Raw genomic sequence first — 19,177 nt, 5'->3', positions numbered from 1 at the left:
GATTGATGTCTGATATTCCCTCCAGCACCTAATAGAGTGATGTTGAGGCTCTATTAGCTCAGTAAATACTTTGGGAATGAATGAATGAATGATGATGGTTCTGGTGTAGCTGACAAAACATATTCATAATAATTCTGCTAAAACGGAGATAGTTTACCTTCCAATGCTTTTACAAGTATCTGCCTATGTTAGCTTTGATAAATAAAGAAACCAAATCAACATTCAGCTTTCTGATGTAGCTGCAGAATTAATCAGAGAAGATGTCAAAGTAAATCATGGACATAAAAGTATAGTTTGTACTTCTAAAAGAAATCTACACAGCCTTTGGAGGTGAGATGAATATATATTCAGGCTTTAACAAGGAATAAGAGTTGGGGGGGGATTGATGAGAGTTTTCATGACTAGCAATTTAAATCACAGCCATCTTACCTGTCAGCCAGTCAGATTACAGATTGCAAATGAGGGTGCTGGTAATTTTGATTTTTGATATATTGATATTTCCCTTCATTGTGGACATTATTAAAAACCACATTTGCCAGTAATTACTATGGTCTCAGTACTTGTAATTTTTTAAATATTGGGAATAAGTGGGGGTTCTGTTTTATATTTTGTTGTGACTTTGCTTTAGGATATGAGGAGTTCTTGGTACCTGATTTGTTTTTTTTTTTTCCTCCAGCAAAAAGGGTAGTAGGTTGCCATGATTCATTGATTTTTTTTTTTTTTGTTGTTGTTGTTTTGTTTTTAAGTTTAAGACTTGTGAATTTGCAAAGACATAATATATAATTATATATGAACGTCTGGGATATTCACTCAGATGTTTCCTAAAATATGATGATGATAATTTATTTCGTTGGTGTAGCACTCTATGGTTCACACAGGACCTCTTTGTGAAGTGTTCTGTTTAGTCATCACAACATCTCTTTGGTGGGTGGAATTTTCTGTCTCTGATTACTTTGATCTCTAATTACGAATTTTGGCTGATGGTAGTTGCAGCATTAGAGATCATGAGCTTTTTCAGTTGTGCCTTAAGCAAATTTGCAAGGGAGTCCTGATGTTAACTTTGGCAGGTTTCAAGCCTGCAAATATTGATTGAGCCAGAAGTCCTAGTTGTAAAATGTCACCAGTGAATGTGCAGCCAGTAAAGGCAAGGGAAAACTCATTACTGCAGCTCATCTGTAACTTCTGGGTCAGGCCACTCACTACCATCTGGCAAAAATGAGTGTTTGAAAACTCCCTTTTATTCTGACAAAAGGTAGTCAGGAGAGGTTAACAGCAGATGATTTCTGAGCATTTCACATTGGTTAGACCAATCTGCCCATAAGCTTGGGTGACAGTCCATATGTCTTATTATCTCAAGAGGTATTAGAAAGTTTTAAAATGATAAAATCCCAAAGTAATGGTAGGGAGGAATTTAATTAAGTGTATACTTTCCTTTCTTCCATGAATTGCACCCCGCTTCCCATTGAAAGTATACTCTGAAAAAGAAAAGGCGATGGGAAAGGAAGGAGTAAATAGGATTTGTGATCTTGAAATAATACTTCTTTTTAATGTGAGAGCAAGACTAGACCTGTTTTTTTAAGGAGAGGAATTAGGCACCAGGGAAGGAAATTCTAAATTGAAAGGTTTTCCTCAACCTAATAATCTCTCTGAAGGATCCAAAGACTGAGACGTGTAGATTAGGGAGGAGGGGAGTGTCTGGTCATCGGTGGTGTTGGAAGGTCCTGGTCTGTGCCTGGCCAGAGGAGTTTTAAAAGGTATTTGGATTTCAGATGGGTGATTGATTGGATTAGACTGCCTCTAGTCTGGACTGATTCTAGTGCCTTAGAGGAACTCTGGCAAGAGATTGTGAATCTAGATGTACACAAGCATTTTCTGTAGAATGAATACATAGTCTCTCATCATGTGGATGTTAGAAACACAAATCAAATGAAAAATATTACCAAATAGTTATTAGGAAGTTGTTTATTGTCATCTTGTCTGTCCTCAGTCATTGGCTACAAAAAATGCAATAGGGACTGGGCGTGGGGTAATATCTATCAACGTTTTGACATTAACAAGGGATTCACATTTTAAAACTAGCTATTAATGGTCAAAGCCTTTTCCAGCCTCAAGCCTCATTAATTTGGAATCAAGTATGTCAGAGAGAGAGAGAGAGAGAGAGAGAGAGAGAGAGAGAGAGAGAGGGAGCGCGCCATGCTCCATGTCTTGTCTTCTGTGGGCTGAACAGTGTTCTGTGCCTTAGATACATTGTTCTCTGCATGCAGACGTTGATTTATACGTGTCTGTGTGAAAGGGGTTATCATTCCCAGCTTACAGACCAAGAAAACTCAAGCCTGGAGAGGGTAAGTTACTTTCCAGTGCTGTTAAGTAGAGGAGACAGGATTTAAATTTAGGAAATCAAACTCTCCATTCAGGCTATCGCCATCACAAGTCATGAATTAGAAGCCTTTTCCTGTTGATGGCTTCAAGCTATAACCTCCTTTCTAAAATAGCACCTGGTCTGTGTTCTTAGGTTTTAATAATAGGTTATTTATTTGCTGGTGATTTCTTCAAGATTTTCTTATTTTCTTTCCAGCCAGTCTTGAGTAAGTATGGAGAAGGAAAAGCATCATACTGGGAATTAGACAAGTTGCTTAAACACATGGGCTCAGAGTTCCTTGTTCTATAGGGAGGTACGTTAGATGATCTGTCTTCCAGCTCAGACTTCCAAGTTCTTTCCATTGTTTAATATTTAAGAAACAGCACTTCATGTCCCACTTGGGAGACCCTTTCCTGGGGTTGTTTGAGCTCATTAGTACCAGGTGAGGAATTCTAGTTTGTTTTTAGGGAAGTTTTTTTTTTTTTGACATTTTCCGTTTCCATAATAAAATGAGACACCTTTTTTCTACTGTTATCATGAAAGCATCTTTTATGAATTATCCCTTCCTTACCCAGGTAACTTGTAATGTTGAGCTACTTAGATATACACTCACACACTCACACTGTTATATCCTGATACAAATGTGCTCTTCACATTAATAATTGCACTGTGAGTTTTCATAATTTATCATAATGATACCATTATTGCTTATTATAGAAGTTCCCTTTCTTCCCCCCCACCCCTAAGTCTAATTGAGGTCGGGACAGACCATAAATGCGATAATATAGATTGCATGCTCAGAGGAAATGGAGTTGGTTTCATAGTGGAGTTTTAATTTAGGCTTCGTTCTGGTGATGTAGCCTCTTCCTATGGTACATTACTTTGAGCCCAATATAACTGCATGTTCCCACAGCCCCTCATTATAGCTGCAGCTTCTCACTGCTTTTTAATTAAAAAAAAAAAAAAAAAAAAAAAGAAGGGAAAAATGAAACCTAAAGCTTAGGTTGGATATTGTCTGGGTATGCAGGGAGTATCCTAGGCAGATTGCTTATTTAATTTTTTTTTAACTCTTTCCAAGCTTTCATAGAGACATCTTGATTTCTCTTTCCAGTGGGATGGATGGAAGTGCACACACGCAATAAGATCATTGAAAAATTAAGGCATCGTGTACATTTTTGCATCCTAGAAAGACTACCAGCTTTGTGGTTGGATGGTGGCAAATGCTTAGTGAGCTTTTATTCCACTCGCCATGTTTGGGGAGTCAGGGAATGTGGAAGGTTGTACAGTCCCTTAAAAGCTGATGTTCTGGTATATCAGAAGTTAGGAGTTTTTTCTCTAGTCCTGTGGGCACCAGAAGCAGAGAAATGACTTTATTAAGAGGAGTTGCTTTTGTCATTCCTTCATCTTGAAGGATTCCAAATACCTTTCAGATACCAAAACAAATTAACCTCCAAAGGTGACTGGTAAGAATGGCTTAAGCCTCTTGGGATTGGCTGTGTGCAACTCCCAAGAGCTGGGCCTCAGCTGCTGACCTTGAGGCTGTGCGATGTCTCTTTGTGGATCAGCAGCCCTCTCCCCGGCTCCCCTGTAGTGAAATCAGTGTGCGATGCCACGCTGCCTCCGCACTTACAGCCCGGTTTTCGTTTTGTGCAACCAGTTGTTCTAACAGTGGTGAATGTTGGGTAAATAGAATCACGAAGTGTTTTTCAGGGAGAGGACATATAGTCAGCTTCATAATAGTGCTAAGAATCCCTATTTCATTCATCGTTCCTGGAAAGATGATTCTAGTTTTGTTTATCAGGGACCAGAAAATTTCTTTAAACCTGTGCTGTTTGGTACGGTAGCCACTAGCCCCTAATGGCCGTTGAGCACCCGAAATGGATCTAGTCTTATTGAAATGGTCCTTACGTGTAAATACTACCAGATTCCAAAGACCTAGTGTGAACAGGGCAAAACATCAAATTAGCAATTTTTATATTGACTGCATATTGAAGTGATAATATTTAGATATATTGGATTAAATAAAATACATTATTAAAATTAGTTTGACCTGTTCCTTTTTATCTTTTTAAAAGTGGCTACCAAAAAATTTCAAGTTACATCTATGACTTACATTATATTTCAATTGACCTCTCTTAGACTGATAGTAAGCAGTGTTTGTCTTGTTCACACTGTCCAGTACCCAGAGCAGTGCCTTCGATGTAGTTGGCACTTGATATTTGTGGAAGAAATGAATTCTTTGTTACTCAGAGTGGTGAAATCTGAGGAATGAGCAGAAGGTTTTCTATTTGGATTGTTAGTTGTAGAAAGAGACAATTGAAGGTTGAGAAGAAGAGTACAGAACAAAAGTTCTCTAAATTTTGCCATGGGAGAGAATGATACTGAAATAAAGTACACCAGGACCTTTCATGGCTCACAGACCGTGGGAGAGGGAGGTAGGAGCAGCGGTGCTGGCCCCAGAGCCACATCAGAGTGCCCGAGAGGGTCCTGCCCTGCTCTGCCAGAGTTTTCATGAGAGGGAGGAGGGCTGGGGACATTGCTGGACCTAAAGGCGGCTCTTAGGGATGTTGTGCTTAGACTATTTATAAAGGTTATGAAATCTATTCTTAATGATCTTCACTATTCCTGTCTGTACTTTGACCCCATTTAGATCACAACCCAGCCGTAAGCCTGGGACTGCTCCTGGGCCAGCTGATGCCTTGATGATGACGCTTTAATAACTTCTTTGTGAAATTAATGAATTGACAAATAATTGTTTTAACTTAGCCACAGTCTGGTGCAACTTCGTTTATGGGTATTTGTAAGTCCCTCAGATCTGTGTCAGTCAGGGTCCTAGAATCATGGTAGATGAGCAAATATTCCAGAGGTCAGGTTCAACTTTAAGAAGGAACCCAGTTGTCTTTGCAGGAATTTATGAGAAGGTCTGAGACATCCTGTCTCCTTGCTTTATAAAACAGAACTGTTAACTACTTCTGGTCCCCAGAGATGTATGGAGATTAAAGTTCTGCAGAAGGAAAGTGCTATTTCAGTGAAAATTGTTAGAAGTAAAAGTGAAATCCTTCCCCTGACCTCTGCAATGCTTGTTTTAAAGTGGATCAGAAGAGGGTCCAGAGAGACATTGCCAATGTTGTTTCTGTTTTGCATTTTGTAACGGTGGCATTATTTAGCTGTCTCCTCTTAATTGTGGGCCACTGCCTTTTCTCCCCGTCCTTGGAGATGAACAATCGGAAGTCTCCTCTTCATGGAGAACTCTGGAGCTGGAGCTTTGCTTTGGCTGCTGCGGCAGGCTCTTGCTAATCAGAATCGCAGCAGGGCTTGTTTTATGAGCCTGAAAGAATTCATGTTCCCAGGGGGCTGAAGTTCTTACCTGCTGGGGAGCTGCAGATTTCTAGTTTGAGGCCTGCCCCCCTTCTGGATGAAGCTACCTTCACTTCCCCTTCTCACATGGAAACCAGCACCTCCCTTTTCTAGTAGACTGTAGTTACTGACATGCTGATTTCTTTTCTCTTTTTCTTTTTTAGGGTAGAGTAGTATTGATGGTATTAGATTTTTGGATTTAAGGAAATAGAGTTCATATGAGATTATAATCTATCCCATGGAGACTCGGAAGAAAATGAAAAATAGCAGGTGGTATCCTACAGACTAAATTGTCTCTAAGCAGTGTCATGTGTGCAGACTTGCTAAAGCACCTGGTATGTAGAACCAGCAGGACACACGAATATTAGAGGGAATGACTTTCCACTGCCAGCATAGTGCAGTTCAGGGATAGTAGTCACAAGGTGAAATGTGTGATGTGTGTGATGGAAATTTATCCGTTATTAGTAAACGCCTTACCAGGCTGGCAGTGAGGACGGCATTTTCTTCTGTTCAGTGGTGACATACCACAACAGCACACTGTAGGTGGGGGCAGTTGTATCAGGTAAAGAGAAACTCATAGAGGAGCCTGAGACCAGTGTTTTGTTGGGGAAGACAGAATTGCTTGGATTAGCTCATAGTGATAATTTTTACCTATTTGTTTGGTACTTTTATCATTTAGAGTTCTTTTACTTTAGAAACAGCCTTCGAGAGTCCTCAAGGAAGAGAGTTATCACCTCCCTTTGCAGTTATGGAAACTCAGGCTTGGGTAGAACCGTGCCCCAAGTCGCACCAGTACAAGTGGAGCCGAGTGGTGACATTGGGTCTTCGATGTCTGCTGTAAAGTGTTTTTCCTGAGTCTGAAACCGTTTCAGTAGCACCCTGTTTTATTCTAATATAGTGGAAAGCAACAGTAAGTACTCCTTCATGGATTGTGTTCAAAGGCAAAATAAGGCCCTATCAGAGTGTTGGAAACAGCCTCAGAGCAGAAGTCAGGAAGTACTGTTTCTGTTTTCCATGATGCTACCTGACCTCTGGACCTTATACAAATTCTTTAACATTTTTAATTTAAAATTTATTTATTTTTAATTGACCGTAATTGTTATGGGGTAGAATGTGATCTGTGTGTGTGTGTGTGTGTGTGTGTGTGTGTGTGTGTCACTTGGGATTCAGCCTTAGTGCTCTGCACTGAGTCACATCCCCAGCTCTTTTTATTTTTTATTTTGAGATGGGGGTCTTGCTAAGTTGCTGAGGCTGCTCTTGAACTTGTGAGTCTCCTGCCTAAATCACATGAGTACCTGGGAATTAAGACACATGCACCACACTTGGCTCAATTTGATGTTTTGATATATGTTTATAATGTGGAATGATTAAATCAGGCCAATTAACTAATTCATCATCTTACATCCTTTTTGTGTGTGTGTGTGTGGAGAAAACATTTGAAAGCTACTTTTATTTTATTTAATTTTTTTTAGCAGTTTTGAACTATGCAGTGTGTTTTTATGTATTGTAGTCACCATTCTGTGCAATAGATCACTAAGGCTAATTTCCCCTAGCTGAGGCTTTGTACCCTGGGCCAATATCTCCTCCCTCCCCCAACCTTTGGTAACCATCTTTCTGCTCTCTACTTCTGAATTCAACTGTTTTAGATTCCACATGTGGGTGAGATCATGGGGTATTTGTCTTTCTCTGCCTGGCTTATTTTACTTGGCATGTTGTCCTCGAGGTTTATCTGTGTTGCTGCAGATAACAGAATTTCCTTTTTTTTGTTCCATTGTCTGTGTGTGTATTTCTTTGTTCACTTGATGATGGACATCTGGACTGCTTCTGTATCTTAGCTATTATGAGTTTTGCTGCAGCGATCATGGAAGGGCAGATATCTTGTTGTCATATTGCTTTCACTTCCTTTGGATATATATCCAGACTAGAGGGATTGCTGGATCATATGGGAATTCTAAGTTTAGTTTCCTGAGGAAACTCCATAATGGCTGTATTAATTTACATTCCTATAAGCAGTGCATAGGCGTTCCCTTTTCTTTACATCCTCACCAACAATTCAGGTATGAGGTGATATCTCTTTTTGGTCTTCATCTGCATTTCCCTAATCAGTGACAGTCGGCATTTTTTTCGTATATTTGTTGGCCATTTATATTTCTTGGTTTGAGATGTCTGCTTGGGTTGCCTGGCCTCTGACTGCCTTCTACTTTTGTATAAAATAGAATTTGAAGTATAATAGTTCTTTGGAAGTTACATTTGTAATATTTTATTTGAACTACTTCTGGGTGACTATTAAAAAGACTTTATAATCTTCCTTAGACTTAAGTTAAAACCATGTTCTAAGGGGTGGGTTGTCTTTTCGTAAGTGAATCTAACCCACTGTCCCCATCTCAAGGTGGCTTTATTCCTTGAGATTTCTGAATACACAGGAACTTGTGAAGTGCTAAAATTCAATATAAAAAGTCTGTTAAAAAGAAGAAAGAGAAAGCCACGGTTCTGGTGTATTTATGGAGTCATAAAGGATCTGAAAAATGGCCACCTGGAGCTTTCCTCCCTTCTGTGAGACACTGCACGCTTAGTTCTTCCTATCAGGAAATCCTGGGAAGTGTTTAGGGTATTTGCCGTCTTTGCCTGTCTACATCTCTTCTGCTCTAACATCCTGTTTCTTTTCTCTTTCAGCCCAACAGGGGCACAAAACGTCCCCGGGATGATGAGGAGGAGGAGCTGAAAACACGTCGGAAACAAGCTGGTCCTCGGGAACGCGGCCGCCATCGGGAGGAGGAAGCAGCTGTGGTGGAGGAAGCTGATGACGACAAGAAGAGGCTCCTCCAGATTATTGACCGGGAGGGCGAGGAGGAGGAGGAGGAGGTACTCTAGCAGAGCCCGGGGGAGCCCATGGCTGGCCCTGTGTACATCTGGGCCGAACGGTGCTCTGAGCTTTCTGCTTCTCCTGTACAATGGGGTTAACAATTCTTATTTCATGGTGTTGATGTCAGTGCTAAGTGGGAAAATAGAGTTTGGAAAGCCATTTGCAAAGTGCAAGAACATCACAGATAGAGTTTCAAAAATTATTCCAGATTATGTGCTAAGTGACGGCCCAGTGGGAAGAGAGAGGAAGGCCATTGGTGTGACTGGAGAGGGCTGGGAAGGCTGCCTAGGTGGCTGCTCTGAGGACACCCAGGAGCACTCGCGGCTCTGAATGTAGCCAGTAGGCTTTGAAAGGAGTCAAATTCTGTCAATCAGGCAAGTGGAAGAAGAAGAAGAACTTTTAGGGTAGAGGAATCAGCAAAATAACAGGTAGTGACGTTCAAGGGGTGTCATGGGATTAGCAGCTTCGGGCCAGGTGTGGTGACATGGGCCTATAGTCCCAGTGCGTGTTGGAGGCCAAGGTGGGGGGATCGCCTAGGCCCAGGAGTTTCTCTAGGCCTTTTATCTCTGGGTCCCTTCTTGGAATGCCCCTCCCCTAATGCTTTTCGTGGCTGGTTTCCTCCCACTCAGGTCTCAGGTCAGGTGTTTCCTCCAAGAGGTCTGTCCTGTCTCTGAGGTAGCCTGCGAGCCATCCTCGCATTCTCTGTCACTGGTTTGTGTGTTGTCTTCATAGCACACATCAGGGTGTAAAATTCTTAGTTGTTTATTTTATTCATTTGTTGTCCTCCCCTCAGCCTCCCATGAACACAGGGACGGCTCTGTGCTGTTCCCAGCTGTATCTCTGGCACTCGGAACAATACCGTGCTCTGGTAGGCCCTTCATAAATATGTATTGAATGAATAAATGAATGAAGCTGAGAAGAGCGGAGGTAAAATATCAGTGATTAAAAACAAAATGACCTTACCTGTGCGTCTGTTTAAATCCTAAGCACTAACTTCTATGTTATTTCACTCTGGCATTTTGTTCACTATGAATTATGGAAATAGATTCTTAAGAGCCAGCTGTTTTCTACTTCCCTCAAAGACATGATGCTAAGTTTGGATTTTAAAAATGAGGCTGGAGTGTGAGTCTGAGAAAAAAAAAATTTTGATTCATATGCCAAAAAGGTCTTTGCTGTGTTGTGACAATAGCTCTCTCTTCATTAGGATTTGTACCAGTGCTAATTTGGGAATCCGCCCCTAAAAGATGCTGCCACATTGGAAATGGGTGGTGGGAGACGACTGTGAACTCGGTTTCCTCTCTGAGGACAGCAGACTCTCCAGGGCCTGCACAGGCGGCGTGTGCACGCGTGCTCCCTCCTCCCTCCTCTGCACTGCCCAATCTGTTCGCCCTGCAGCAGCAGTTAATTGGCAGGTATAATTCCCGTGTAGGGCAAGGCTGGTCCTGGAGGATTAGGACAGTAGCTGTCATGGGTAAGTGGTTTCTAGCCTGGGAGACAGAAATGTAATGTGGGACCAGGCCTTCTGTTAAGGGACAGGGAAAAAGAGATCGCTTTGTAAAAATGACACATGGAAGGCTACAGGTCCAGGAGTTATTTTCTTACTGCCACCAAAGCCCCATTTGATGAAAAACAAGTGATGCTTGCCCCTGTAAAGTCACGTGAACTTGTAAAATATCATTGTCCTTTTTGTGCTACATCACCAGCATTCATCTTTCTGAAATCTCCCTCCGGTTTCTGACATTGAGCTATTGGAGATACTGCTGTGGCCGATGACTAAGACTGATAATTCAGTTTTCCCCCAGAGTTGGAGAGAAATTAAAGGAGGGAAGGCCAAACCCTGGAGAGGCTGGTGTTGGAAATCCCAGAAGAGCTGCATAGACATGGATATAGTTTTTCCACAGGGTGGGCAAGATGTTAGCATAGGGAAAGAAAAGCAGTGGCTATTGAGTTTGCTTGGAAACCTCCCAGAAATTTTGATTATTGTGTTAAACCCTAGTGGTCTGTTGGGTACACTGAGCCCAGTAACAGCTCACATCAGTGTGGTTTACCAAACAGTTTTCTGTGCATAATTTCTGTAGGTCATCTCTGTGACCTTGAACAACATGGGAAATGTTTTCTTTCAGCCCTTCCTGCCTCCCGTCCTCCTTCAGTGTACCTTTACTGGGTAACTCCTTTGTCCCAGGTACTTGAGAAGCTGCTGTGAACCAGGGGACATGGGCCAGCAACTGGTGTTGCTCTGGTGTGGGCTGGAGAGGTCCTCTGGGCCAGATCTTGCCAGACCATTCTTGTACGGGCAACGTGAAGGTGCCGGTGGACGAGTTCAGACTCGCGAGGTGGGACTGTTCGGTCTTGGTGCGGGTTCGAGGATGATTCAGCAGAGTCGTGTTGCCACGTGACAAGTGATGAAGCGAGGCTGCCAGGCCTGGCTGTGCCAGAGCCGTGGCCTCACTTGCCACCCTGTCAGGGAGTCTGTCTGGGAACTGTCGACCCTGGGGAGAAGAGAAGGTCCAAAGGAGTACCTCAGGATCAGGAGTCCTTGACACGACCTAAGAAACCAAAGTGAATGTTTAGGTATTTCCCACTTAAAACCTGATATATGAAAATTGAGACTTACTGATAAAATAATAGCTAATATTTTCAGGGTACTTATAAAATTATGGGATAATTCAGTGCTTTCCAGAGGTATCTATTTCAGGTTCTCCTAACAGCAGGTTTCTTTCATTGCTTTGAGGTGTGAATTATGGTCAGCGACTACAGAGCTCTGAAGCGGGGAGTTGGGTGTGTGTCAGAGAGGCAAGGTGCATTGCAGAACATTCATTTACACTGGAAAGTACACCGAAGAGAAAACAGCTCTGAAATTGTGGTGTAATTTTTTTGGGGGGAATGGGAGTTATTCAGTTTTCAAATATTCATTTTATTTACCTTTGTAGGTATTATTGCAGAATATGAAGTAAGATAATTTTATATGGTCTACTAAATTCTTGATACTGTGTCAGGATTCCAAGAACTTATCTGACTCCCATCTCAGCAGCTAGTGAAGACCAGACACAGTAACATGTGAGAAATGTAACACAGTGTCTGTAGCTAATTAATCATTCTTTGCTATGGGTCCTGCAAAAACAGGTGGTGGAGCTTGCATGGTGGCACACCGTGTAATCCCATCGGCTAAGGAGGCTAAGCAAAAGCAGGTGCTAAGCAACTCTGTGAGACCCTCTCAAAAAAATCAACCAACCAAACAACAAAAAAACTAAAACAAACAAACAACAACAACAACAAAATAGGCAGTTGGCCAAGCATGGTGACACATCCCTGTAATCCTAGTAACTCAGAAGACTGAGGCAAGAAAGTTGCAAGTTCAAGGCCAGCTTCAGCAATTTAGTGAGATTCTGTCTCCAATTAAAAAATAAAAAAGGACTAGGCCTGTAGCTCAGTGGTCAAAAACCCCAGGGTTCAATCCCCAGTTCCAAAAACAAAAACAACAGGCAGTAGAATGGACTTGTTCTGGTGTGGGCAGAAGATTACAAGCCACTGTCACTGTCTCCGGGCTTGGTCTTAAACAACTTCTTTTATACTTCTGAATCTTATCTTACCTACACAACAAAGAAAAAGAACAAGATAAATGTTAAATAATATCTAGTGTTATTGCTTACTCTGTGCCATATAGTACGCTCAAGAAATATTTGTTGAATGAGTCTTTTCGTGCCTTAATCTGAATTCCTTGCATTGTAGATACTGGGCATTATGTGAGACACCCAGAGGATACGTCTGATGTGATCCCTTATCCATGATTCTCATGGGGGAGAAAAAATGTGTACTGTCCATCAGACCCAGAAGGGCCAAAGGCAGACTGAGGTGGAGCATCAGAGCCACAGGAAAGTGATAAGAGTAACATGAAATTCTTGTGTACTGAAGTTGTTGTGTTGGTCTCTTTGTACCAGGAGGAACCACTGGATGAAAGTTCAGTGAAGAAAATGATCCTCACATTTGAAAAGAGATCGTATAAAAATCAAGAGTTGCGGATCAAGTTTCCAGACAATCCAGAGAAGTAAGGCTCTGTTTTGCTGATGCCCTTTATCCTCTGCAGTGTTCTGTTTGCTGATTTTGTGTTTGTTTGTTTGTTTGCCTTGGCTTTTGTGATTTGCATCAGGAATCCCAGGATGACCCCCATATTTGGGAAATCACTAATAGGACCCACAGGACTCGAAGTCAGTGTTTTTCAGAGCTGTGGTTTGTTATAGCCACAGAGAATCCAACAGGCAGAGTCTGGAGAAGTTCACATGAAGGCTTCTTCCCCTGGGAGAGGGTTAGTCAGACACACTCCCTTTTCCAGCAGTGACTTGCCTCAACATGTGTGCAGCGTTTCTATCCTGGGAAGCCCATTTGAGACTCCAAGTCCAGCGTTTTTAATTAAGATTGGTTATGTAAGCATTCTCTGGCAGGAACAACTACCAAAATTCCAGACTCCCAGAAGGAAAGCAGCTGTTCAGTGCCCCAGGCTGGCAAAACAACCTTATTACTTAGGGAACATTTCAAAAGCCAGACTCCCAGCTGCCAGCCTTGGGGGCAGCCTTGCAAGCAGGCCCTTCTGAAGATCAGGCCGCTATGTTGATTCTTCCCTGCATCATTCTTATGGCTTCCAGTAGTGAGAGCTTTACTGCTGAGAAATGTCAAAAGCTTTGGGGTTAGACAAATACAGACATGACTCCCAGATGACCTTAAATAAGTTATTGCGCTTTTTTAGCTTCAGCTGTTTCATCAGCGTAAGGAAATAATAGCTTCTGCTTGGAGTTGTGAAGATGAAGTGAAAATGATTGTAAACATTCAGCTTAGTACCTGCACATGGTAGATGCTCATGAAATACCCTAATACGATTATCACTGTGAAGTGCAATGACAATGTCTTTTGATCAGTCTTGAATCCTAATTAAAAGGTTTTTCATAATTATTCAGATTTTAATGTTCTAAATCTCTTTCCCCCCTGTCTTTCTCTCTTCCCAGATACACAATTTCAGTGAATCTTAATATGCTCAAATCCTGTAGGCAATTAAGAGTTGAATAGTATGGTCTTTGCGCTCAGGATTGTAGGTTACTAGGGAGACTGACTACCAGTGCGAGGTAGAAGGTAATATTTACTTTTAAAAAGATAATACATAGAGAGCTCTGGGAGTATAGGGGAAGAGACAGTAAACTCCAATTTCCAGGCTATTGAGGATTTCACAGAAAAGATGGTATATGAGCTGGCTTTAAAGAATGATTTTGGTTATGTTACGCAGAAGAGAGCCCAAAAAGGTATGCTGACTGTGTAAAGGCATAGCACCCAGGTGTCAGACCGAACAGGATGAGGCCAGTGTGGTCCACCCTGCCCGGAGGCAGAGGAGGGAGAACCTGGGTACCAGACCAAGGACCACCGCGCTCTTGGACTCTAGTAGTAGATCAGAGCTCTGCTTCCCGCACCAGCGTCCTGTCAGGTTTTGTGCTGACCTTCACTATATGGGAGCACGTGTGTGTGTGTGTGTGTGTGTGTGTTTAATTACACAAGTAATGTACAAATAGATTGTCATCATAAAAAATACCAACAGTGCATAAGTAGAAGAAAAAAGAAAGTTCTTCACTGTAGTGGCTCCCTTTTCATTCCCCTACCTAGATGTAACCCTGTGAACAGTTCATGACTATCACTTCAGATTATTTTCTGTATACTCAGGAAATTCTCAAATTTTTTTTCCACATAAATCATACTTTACATAATTTGTACCTTGATGTTTGAAGTCACATAACAAATTGTTTTCATGTTAGTTACCTCATACATACCTTTTGTTTTAACTAGTGCATAATATTTCATGGTTGGGAAATACCAGGATTTATTTAATTATTTTCTGATAGGTGGACATTTGGTTATCTTAATTATTGGCTTATATGAATAGTGCTGGAGTGAATTTTCTTGTACATTTGTCTCTTTGTATGTGGGTTTTTATAGGGTAGCTACCTTAATGTTGAATTCCCAGATTGAAGGATGTACATTTTCAGCTTCCATAGCTACTGTGAGGTTTTCCACTGTATCTTTTTATTTTTCCTCCAGCAGCATCTCTCCTTGCATTCTTATGCACAGTAGCTATGATCGGTCTTTAACACCTTTGCCATTTTGTTTTATTGTTATTTCTCTAGTCAGCGATTCCTGGCTGAGGTTCTTCCTCTAGATACTCCTCCTGTCTCTGTTTGCCTCCATAGTGCCAGCGCAGGACTTGCCATGCTTGGGGGCTTGGTAAACATGAGGCTCTGGTGTGGTCCGTGCCGTCTTCATTGCATCCCCATCACTCGGAACCTAAGGGCCCATTAAGAAGAAGCTATGCTGTAGATCGATATCACTGGAAATGTAAGAAATCCAGTGTACTTCTTGGAATACCAGTACTGCCTTTGGTAGATACCTTGGCAGTGCAGAATAGTGAGTGTCTCTAGGTTATGGTCACCTTAGCACTGCTGTGTTACCATTCATAAGCCATTTTTGAGAAAATTTTTTTAAAAAAATTAACAATGTTTTCTATTCAGACAAAATTTATATACTATTTTAGTTTTAAAATCTGAATGTGTGAAAATTGAAATTATGCATAAAATTGAAATTTTTGTCATGTCAAAAAGCAGTTAGGAAACTGTATGGTGTTTTAACTTTGAGTTCTCGAATTCTTACTGGTGTGGTGCCTTTTGTAATTCTCCAGACTGGCGAAGTGCAATTAAGATGAAAATTGCTAGAGCATACTTGAATGAAACTTTCCAAATGAGATCAGGAACATCCAAATTTATTTTCCCATATATGCAGTTGTCATTTTGATTGCATACCCCAAACGCCTCTTCATTTGACTCATTTTAGATTCAATTGACAATTCTTCCACAGCCCCTGCTTTGCACTGTGCGATCCTTCTCCCAAATATCACTGGAGTAGCGTGTGCTGTTTCCCTAGTAAGTCCTTTCATTGTTCTTCTCTACATTTCTGCAGGGTCACAGTTATCTAGGGTAGTGATTCTCAAGCTTTTTGGTCTCAGGCCCTTTAAATTATTGAGTACCCCAAAGTGCTTTTCTTAGAAAATTCTAGAAAACAGAAGAACATACAAGCACATATGCCATTAGCCATCAGGATATTGTGTAATTGCCTGGAAAACCCAAGTGTACACCCTCAAGAGAATAAGAGTGACAAAGGCAAGTAAGAGAATTACTATAAAGTAGTTTCGATTGAACTCCTGGAAGGACCTTCAGCTCCCTGCTCTCTGCATCCTGGTGTCCCAGGACCACACCAAGACAATTGCTGCTTTAATTTGGTGGAGAGGGCATCACATTCCCCCACCGTGATCACTTCTTGTGTGGTTGGATGTAGCCCTCATTGGTTTCTGTGGCATTTCTAGTCCAGTGTTTCTGAACTTTGCTAATGTTCACCCTTGTGGTTGAAGGTGAATCCCTGCCTGTCTGAAGCCAATGTACATGGGGAGGCTAGGAGAATATTCTGTCACGTCAGAGGGAGTCCATGACCCCCTCTCGTCCTGGTTTACTGTTTAAATATGTTGCTCTATTGCTTTCTGTGGCTTCTCGCTTGGTCCTTACCCAGCTAGGAGTCCTATATTGCAGAAAGTGCGCCAAGTCATGTACGCCGAATCCCTAGACGGCTCTCTGCAAATAGTAGTCTGTGCTTTAAACGAGTAGGCTGTACTTTGTCAGCAAAACAGAAGAAAATTGTCTTTGGCACAGCATGGCCAACTTGAGGGTACACAGATTTATTTGGCACCTACTCTGTGACAAAAATAATATGATTAGGCACTTTAAATATAGTATCTTTTAATTCTCACTGTAATTCAGCTATGAAAATAAGGAAATCGGGGTTTAGAGATAAGTGGTTAACGGTTTGTCTTCCTTGACCAGGTAGGGACCACGTGTTCTGTGTTCCAGTGGCACTTCTCCTGGCAGTACTGGTGTCCTTACAATTAATTGTAATAGATTGTTATATTCGTGCTAGTCTGGGGGCTTGATGAAGCCAAAAACTGGGATTACCTTGCTACCTGTTGTGTTCTCAGTACCTTGAATAGTGACTGGCACCTAGTACGTGCCTGAAATACTTGTTGACACTGCTCAGGGTCACACAGCCAGTAAATAGTGTGGCTGGGAGAATGACCCCGGTGAGTCTTATTCACAAGTCCAGGCATTTACTGCCATATCTTGTTGCCTACGTAACACTGAACCCAGTAGTAGTTTTGTGATGTTTTCCAATTTTGTTTCTGCTGCTTTATTTTGTTTTGATCATTTTATGACTTTTTAAACTTAAAAACATTGGGTTAATACCATATATTTGAAAGAAGAATTACAAAGTTGGAAGAAACCATTTAGGTCTTGGTGTGTGTGTGTTTTAATATTTCCTTTTTTTTTAAACTACTCTGAGTGGCAAGGATCTAGGTTTCAAAGAAACCTATTCCATCATTTGGCAGTTCTGACTCAAGATTTCAACTAAGAATGAGAAAGAATTTCAACAAATTTGAGAGGATATCTAAACTATTTGCAATCTTGGTTGCTCCCAGAGTTAGTTTCCATATCCTCCCCAAGTTATGGTTCCTAGGACAGATGTCACAAACTTTCAGGGTTGTCTGACTAGCACGAGAACCTTTGTCTTTTAAGCACCCTAAAACCACAGTAGCATTTGTGGTCACTGCTTTCCTTTGCTCCTTCCTTTGGCAGGCACCTGCTAAGTTTCCTGGTGGACCAGCAAGTATGGCGGGTGCTGGGGGCCAGAGATGAGTACAAAGTAGGCCCTGTCCTGGCAGAACCTTCTCATCTTCTACTTTGTATTGCAGTTACAGTTGGCTAAAACCATCAAGTGTTTTCTACACTTGTGCTCTTGTGAAACTGCACATGTCCTACCGCATATATTTATGCTTGACTTTTTGGTTCATTGCAGCTTTCTTCATGGATCCCAGGTAATTTTTCCCCAGTTAGATTTGGCACATCATTATTACCTGTCAGGAACTTTGGAGTTGATTCTGTCAGCTGCGGTGATCACTGTCTTTTTAAACTTTTGTTAGTATGACATTTGTTAAGTGTGTCTTCTCAGTATGTTCACCCAAATCACTGATCAAAGAGTAAAAATAAAACAAAATCGTTGATCTAAAGAGACCTGAGGGCAGAGCCCTACAGGACTCCTTTGGAGGCTTCCCCCTGAGTCTGACACTCATTTCCTGATTCCCATGCAGATCCCCAAGTCTTGTCTTGGTACTCTGCGCAGTTTTGTTTATTGCTTTCTAGTGCTCAGTCTCCTTCACCAGTTCTTCTGGATGGACTATAAAAATTCTTTGGTCAAGTTATTATTTGAAGTATTTTTTTTGAAGTAACATCTAAGACAAATGAGCCTTAGAAGCTTGGTAAGCCATTGGGTTCAGAGATTATGCTGTTTTGCTGCCCTGAAATATGAATCCTTCTGCAACAGCCTTTGTTTGTTTTTGCAGTTCTGGGGATGGAACCCTGGCCTCATACATGGAAGGCAAACACTCTACCACTAAGTTACACCCCCCACCTTTGCACGAGTACTTCTGATTCATGATTTTGACTTGGCTTACACTCTTCAGGTGATGGGGAATAGTGATCTTAAAAAGTAATCTATTTGCAAGCACAAAGGAAGGAGTCTTCTTTTTTTTTTTTTTAAAAAAAAGATGGTATTGGGGGAGAATTTTCATTTTAAAAATTATGATATTTACTTTGAAGAATAAACAGGTGAGAGTAGACAAGGAAGCACTGAAAAAGATTAACAAGGGAGTGTTTTGCAATAACAGACATTAAACATACTGTAAAGCTATAACCACCTGGAGGTGCATCCTGGCTTAGAAATTAGCAGATAAACTAGTGATGTGGAGTGAAAAGTCCAAAAAACAGATTAAAATATGCATTAAAATTTAATGTGAGGGCTGGGAATATAGCTCAGTTGGCAGAGTGCTTGCCTCTCAAGCACAAGGCCCTGGGTTCAATCCCCAGCCCTGCAAAAACAAAATAAAACAAAACAAAACCAAAAAAACAAAATTTAATGTGTGATAGATGGCATGTTTTCAAATGTATGGGGAAAGGATAGAGTTATCATATTGGGGCAGATGGCTAAATACTTGCAGAAAATGAAATTTGATCCTTTAGCCTATATCATACATTAAAATTCAGATGGATTAAACATTTAAATATATATAAACACAAAAGTATACCATAAAATATATCTTATCTTAATGTAGAAAAGACTTTGCTGAGGATACATGTAAAATAGAGTTCATAAAGGCAAAAATTGACCAGCTGAGCTTTTGAAAACCTTTATGAATGTCAAAAAGTAAGCAAGTTAGTAAATAAATATAAATCATTATGTCAGAAAACAGTGCACAAATTAAAGGGCAAATACTTTTCTCTTGTTTTTTCTTTTTTTTTTTTTTTTTTGCAACATATGATAGCTTAATTTCCTTAATATAGAGAGCATTTATGAATCAGTAATCAAGATAAGCCCCTGATTTTAAAATGGACAAATAAACCCAAATAGTAAACATTAGAAGAATTTTAACCATTTTAGTGTGTGAAATGCAAAAGTTTTAAAAAGCCTTA

At 41.0% G+C, this 19,177-nt stretch overlaps 1 protein-coding gene and 1 non-coding gene across 2 annotated transcripts in view; both read left to right on the top strand.

Moving 5' to 3' along the window:
• Ctnnbl1 (catenin beta like 1) overlaps positions 1-19,177 on the top strand; it is a 152,204-nt gene that overhangs the window by 21,017 nt on the left and 112,010 nt on the right. The window contains exons 2-3 of the mRNA XM_047541054.1: positions 8,390-8,578; positions 12,518-12,624. Coding sequence (XP_047397010.1) covers positions 8,390-8,578; positions 12,518-12,624 — 296 coding nt within the window. The remainder of the gene's footprint in view (positions 1-8,389; positions 8,579-12,517; positions 12,625-19,177) is intronic.
• On the top strand, positions 18,507-18,581 carry Trnae-cuc (transfer RNA glutamic acid (anticodon CUC)). Its single transcript has one exon. It is a non-coding gene; the product is annotated as a tRNA-Glu (tRNA).

Source organism: Sciurus carolinensis, chromosome 2 (genome assembly GCF_902686445.1).
Source record: "Sciurus carolinensis chromosome 2, mSciCar1.2, whole genome shotgun sequence".
Classification (NCBI taxonomy): domain Eukaryota; kingdom Metazoa; phylum Chordata; class Mammalia; order Rodentia; family Sciuridae; genus Sciurus; species Sciurus carolinensis.
This window is presented reverse-complemented; position numbering and strand designations above follow the sequence as displayed.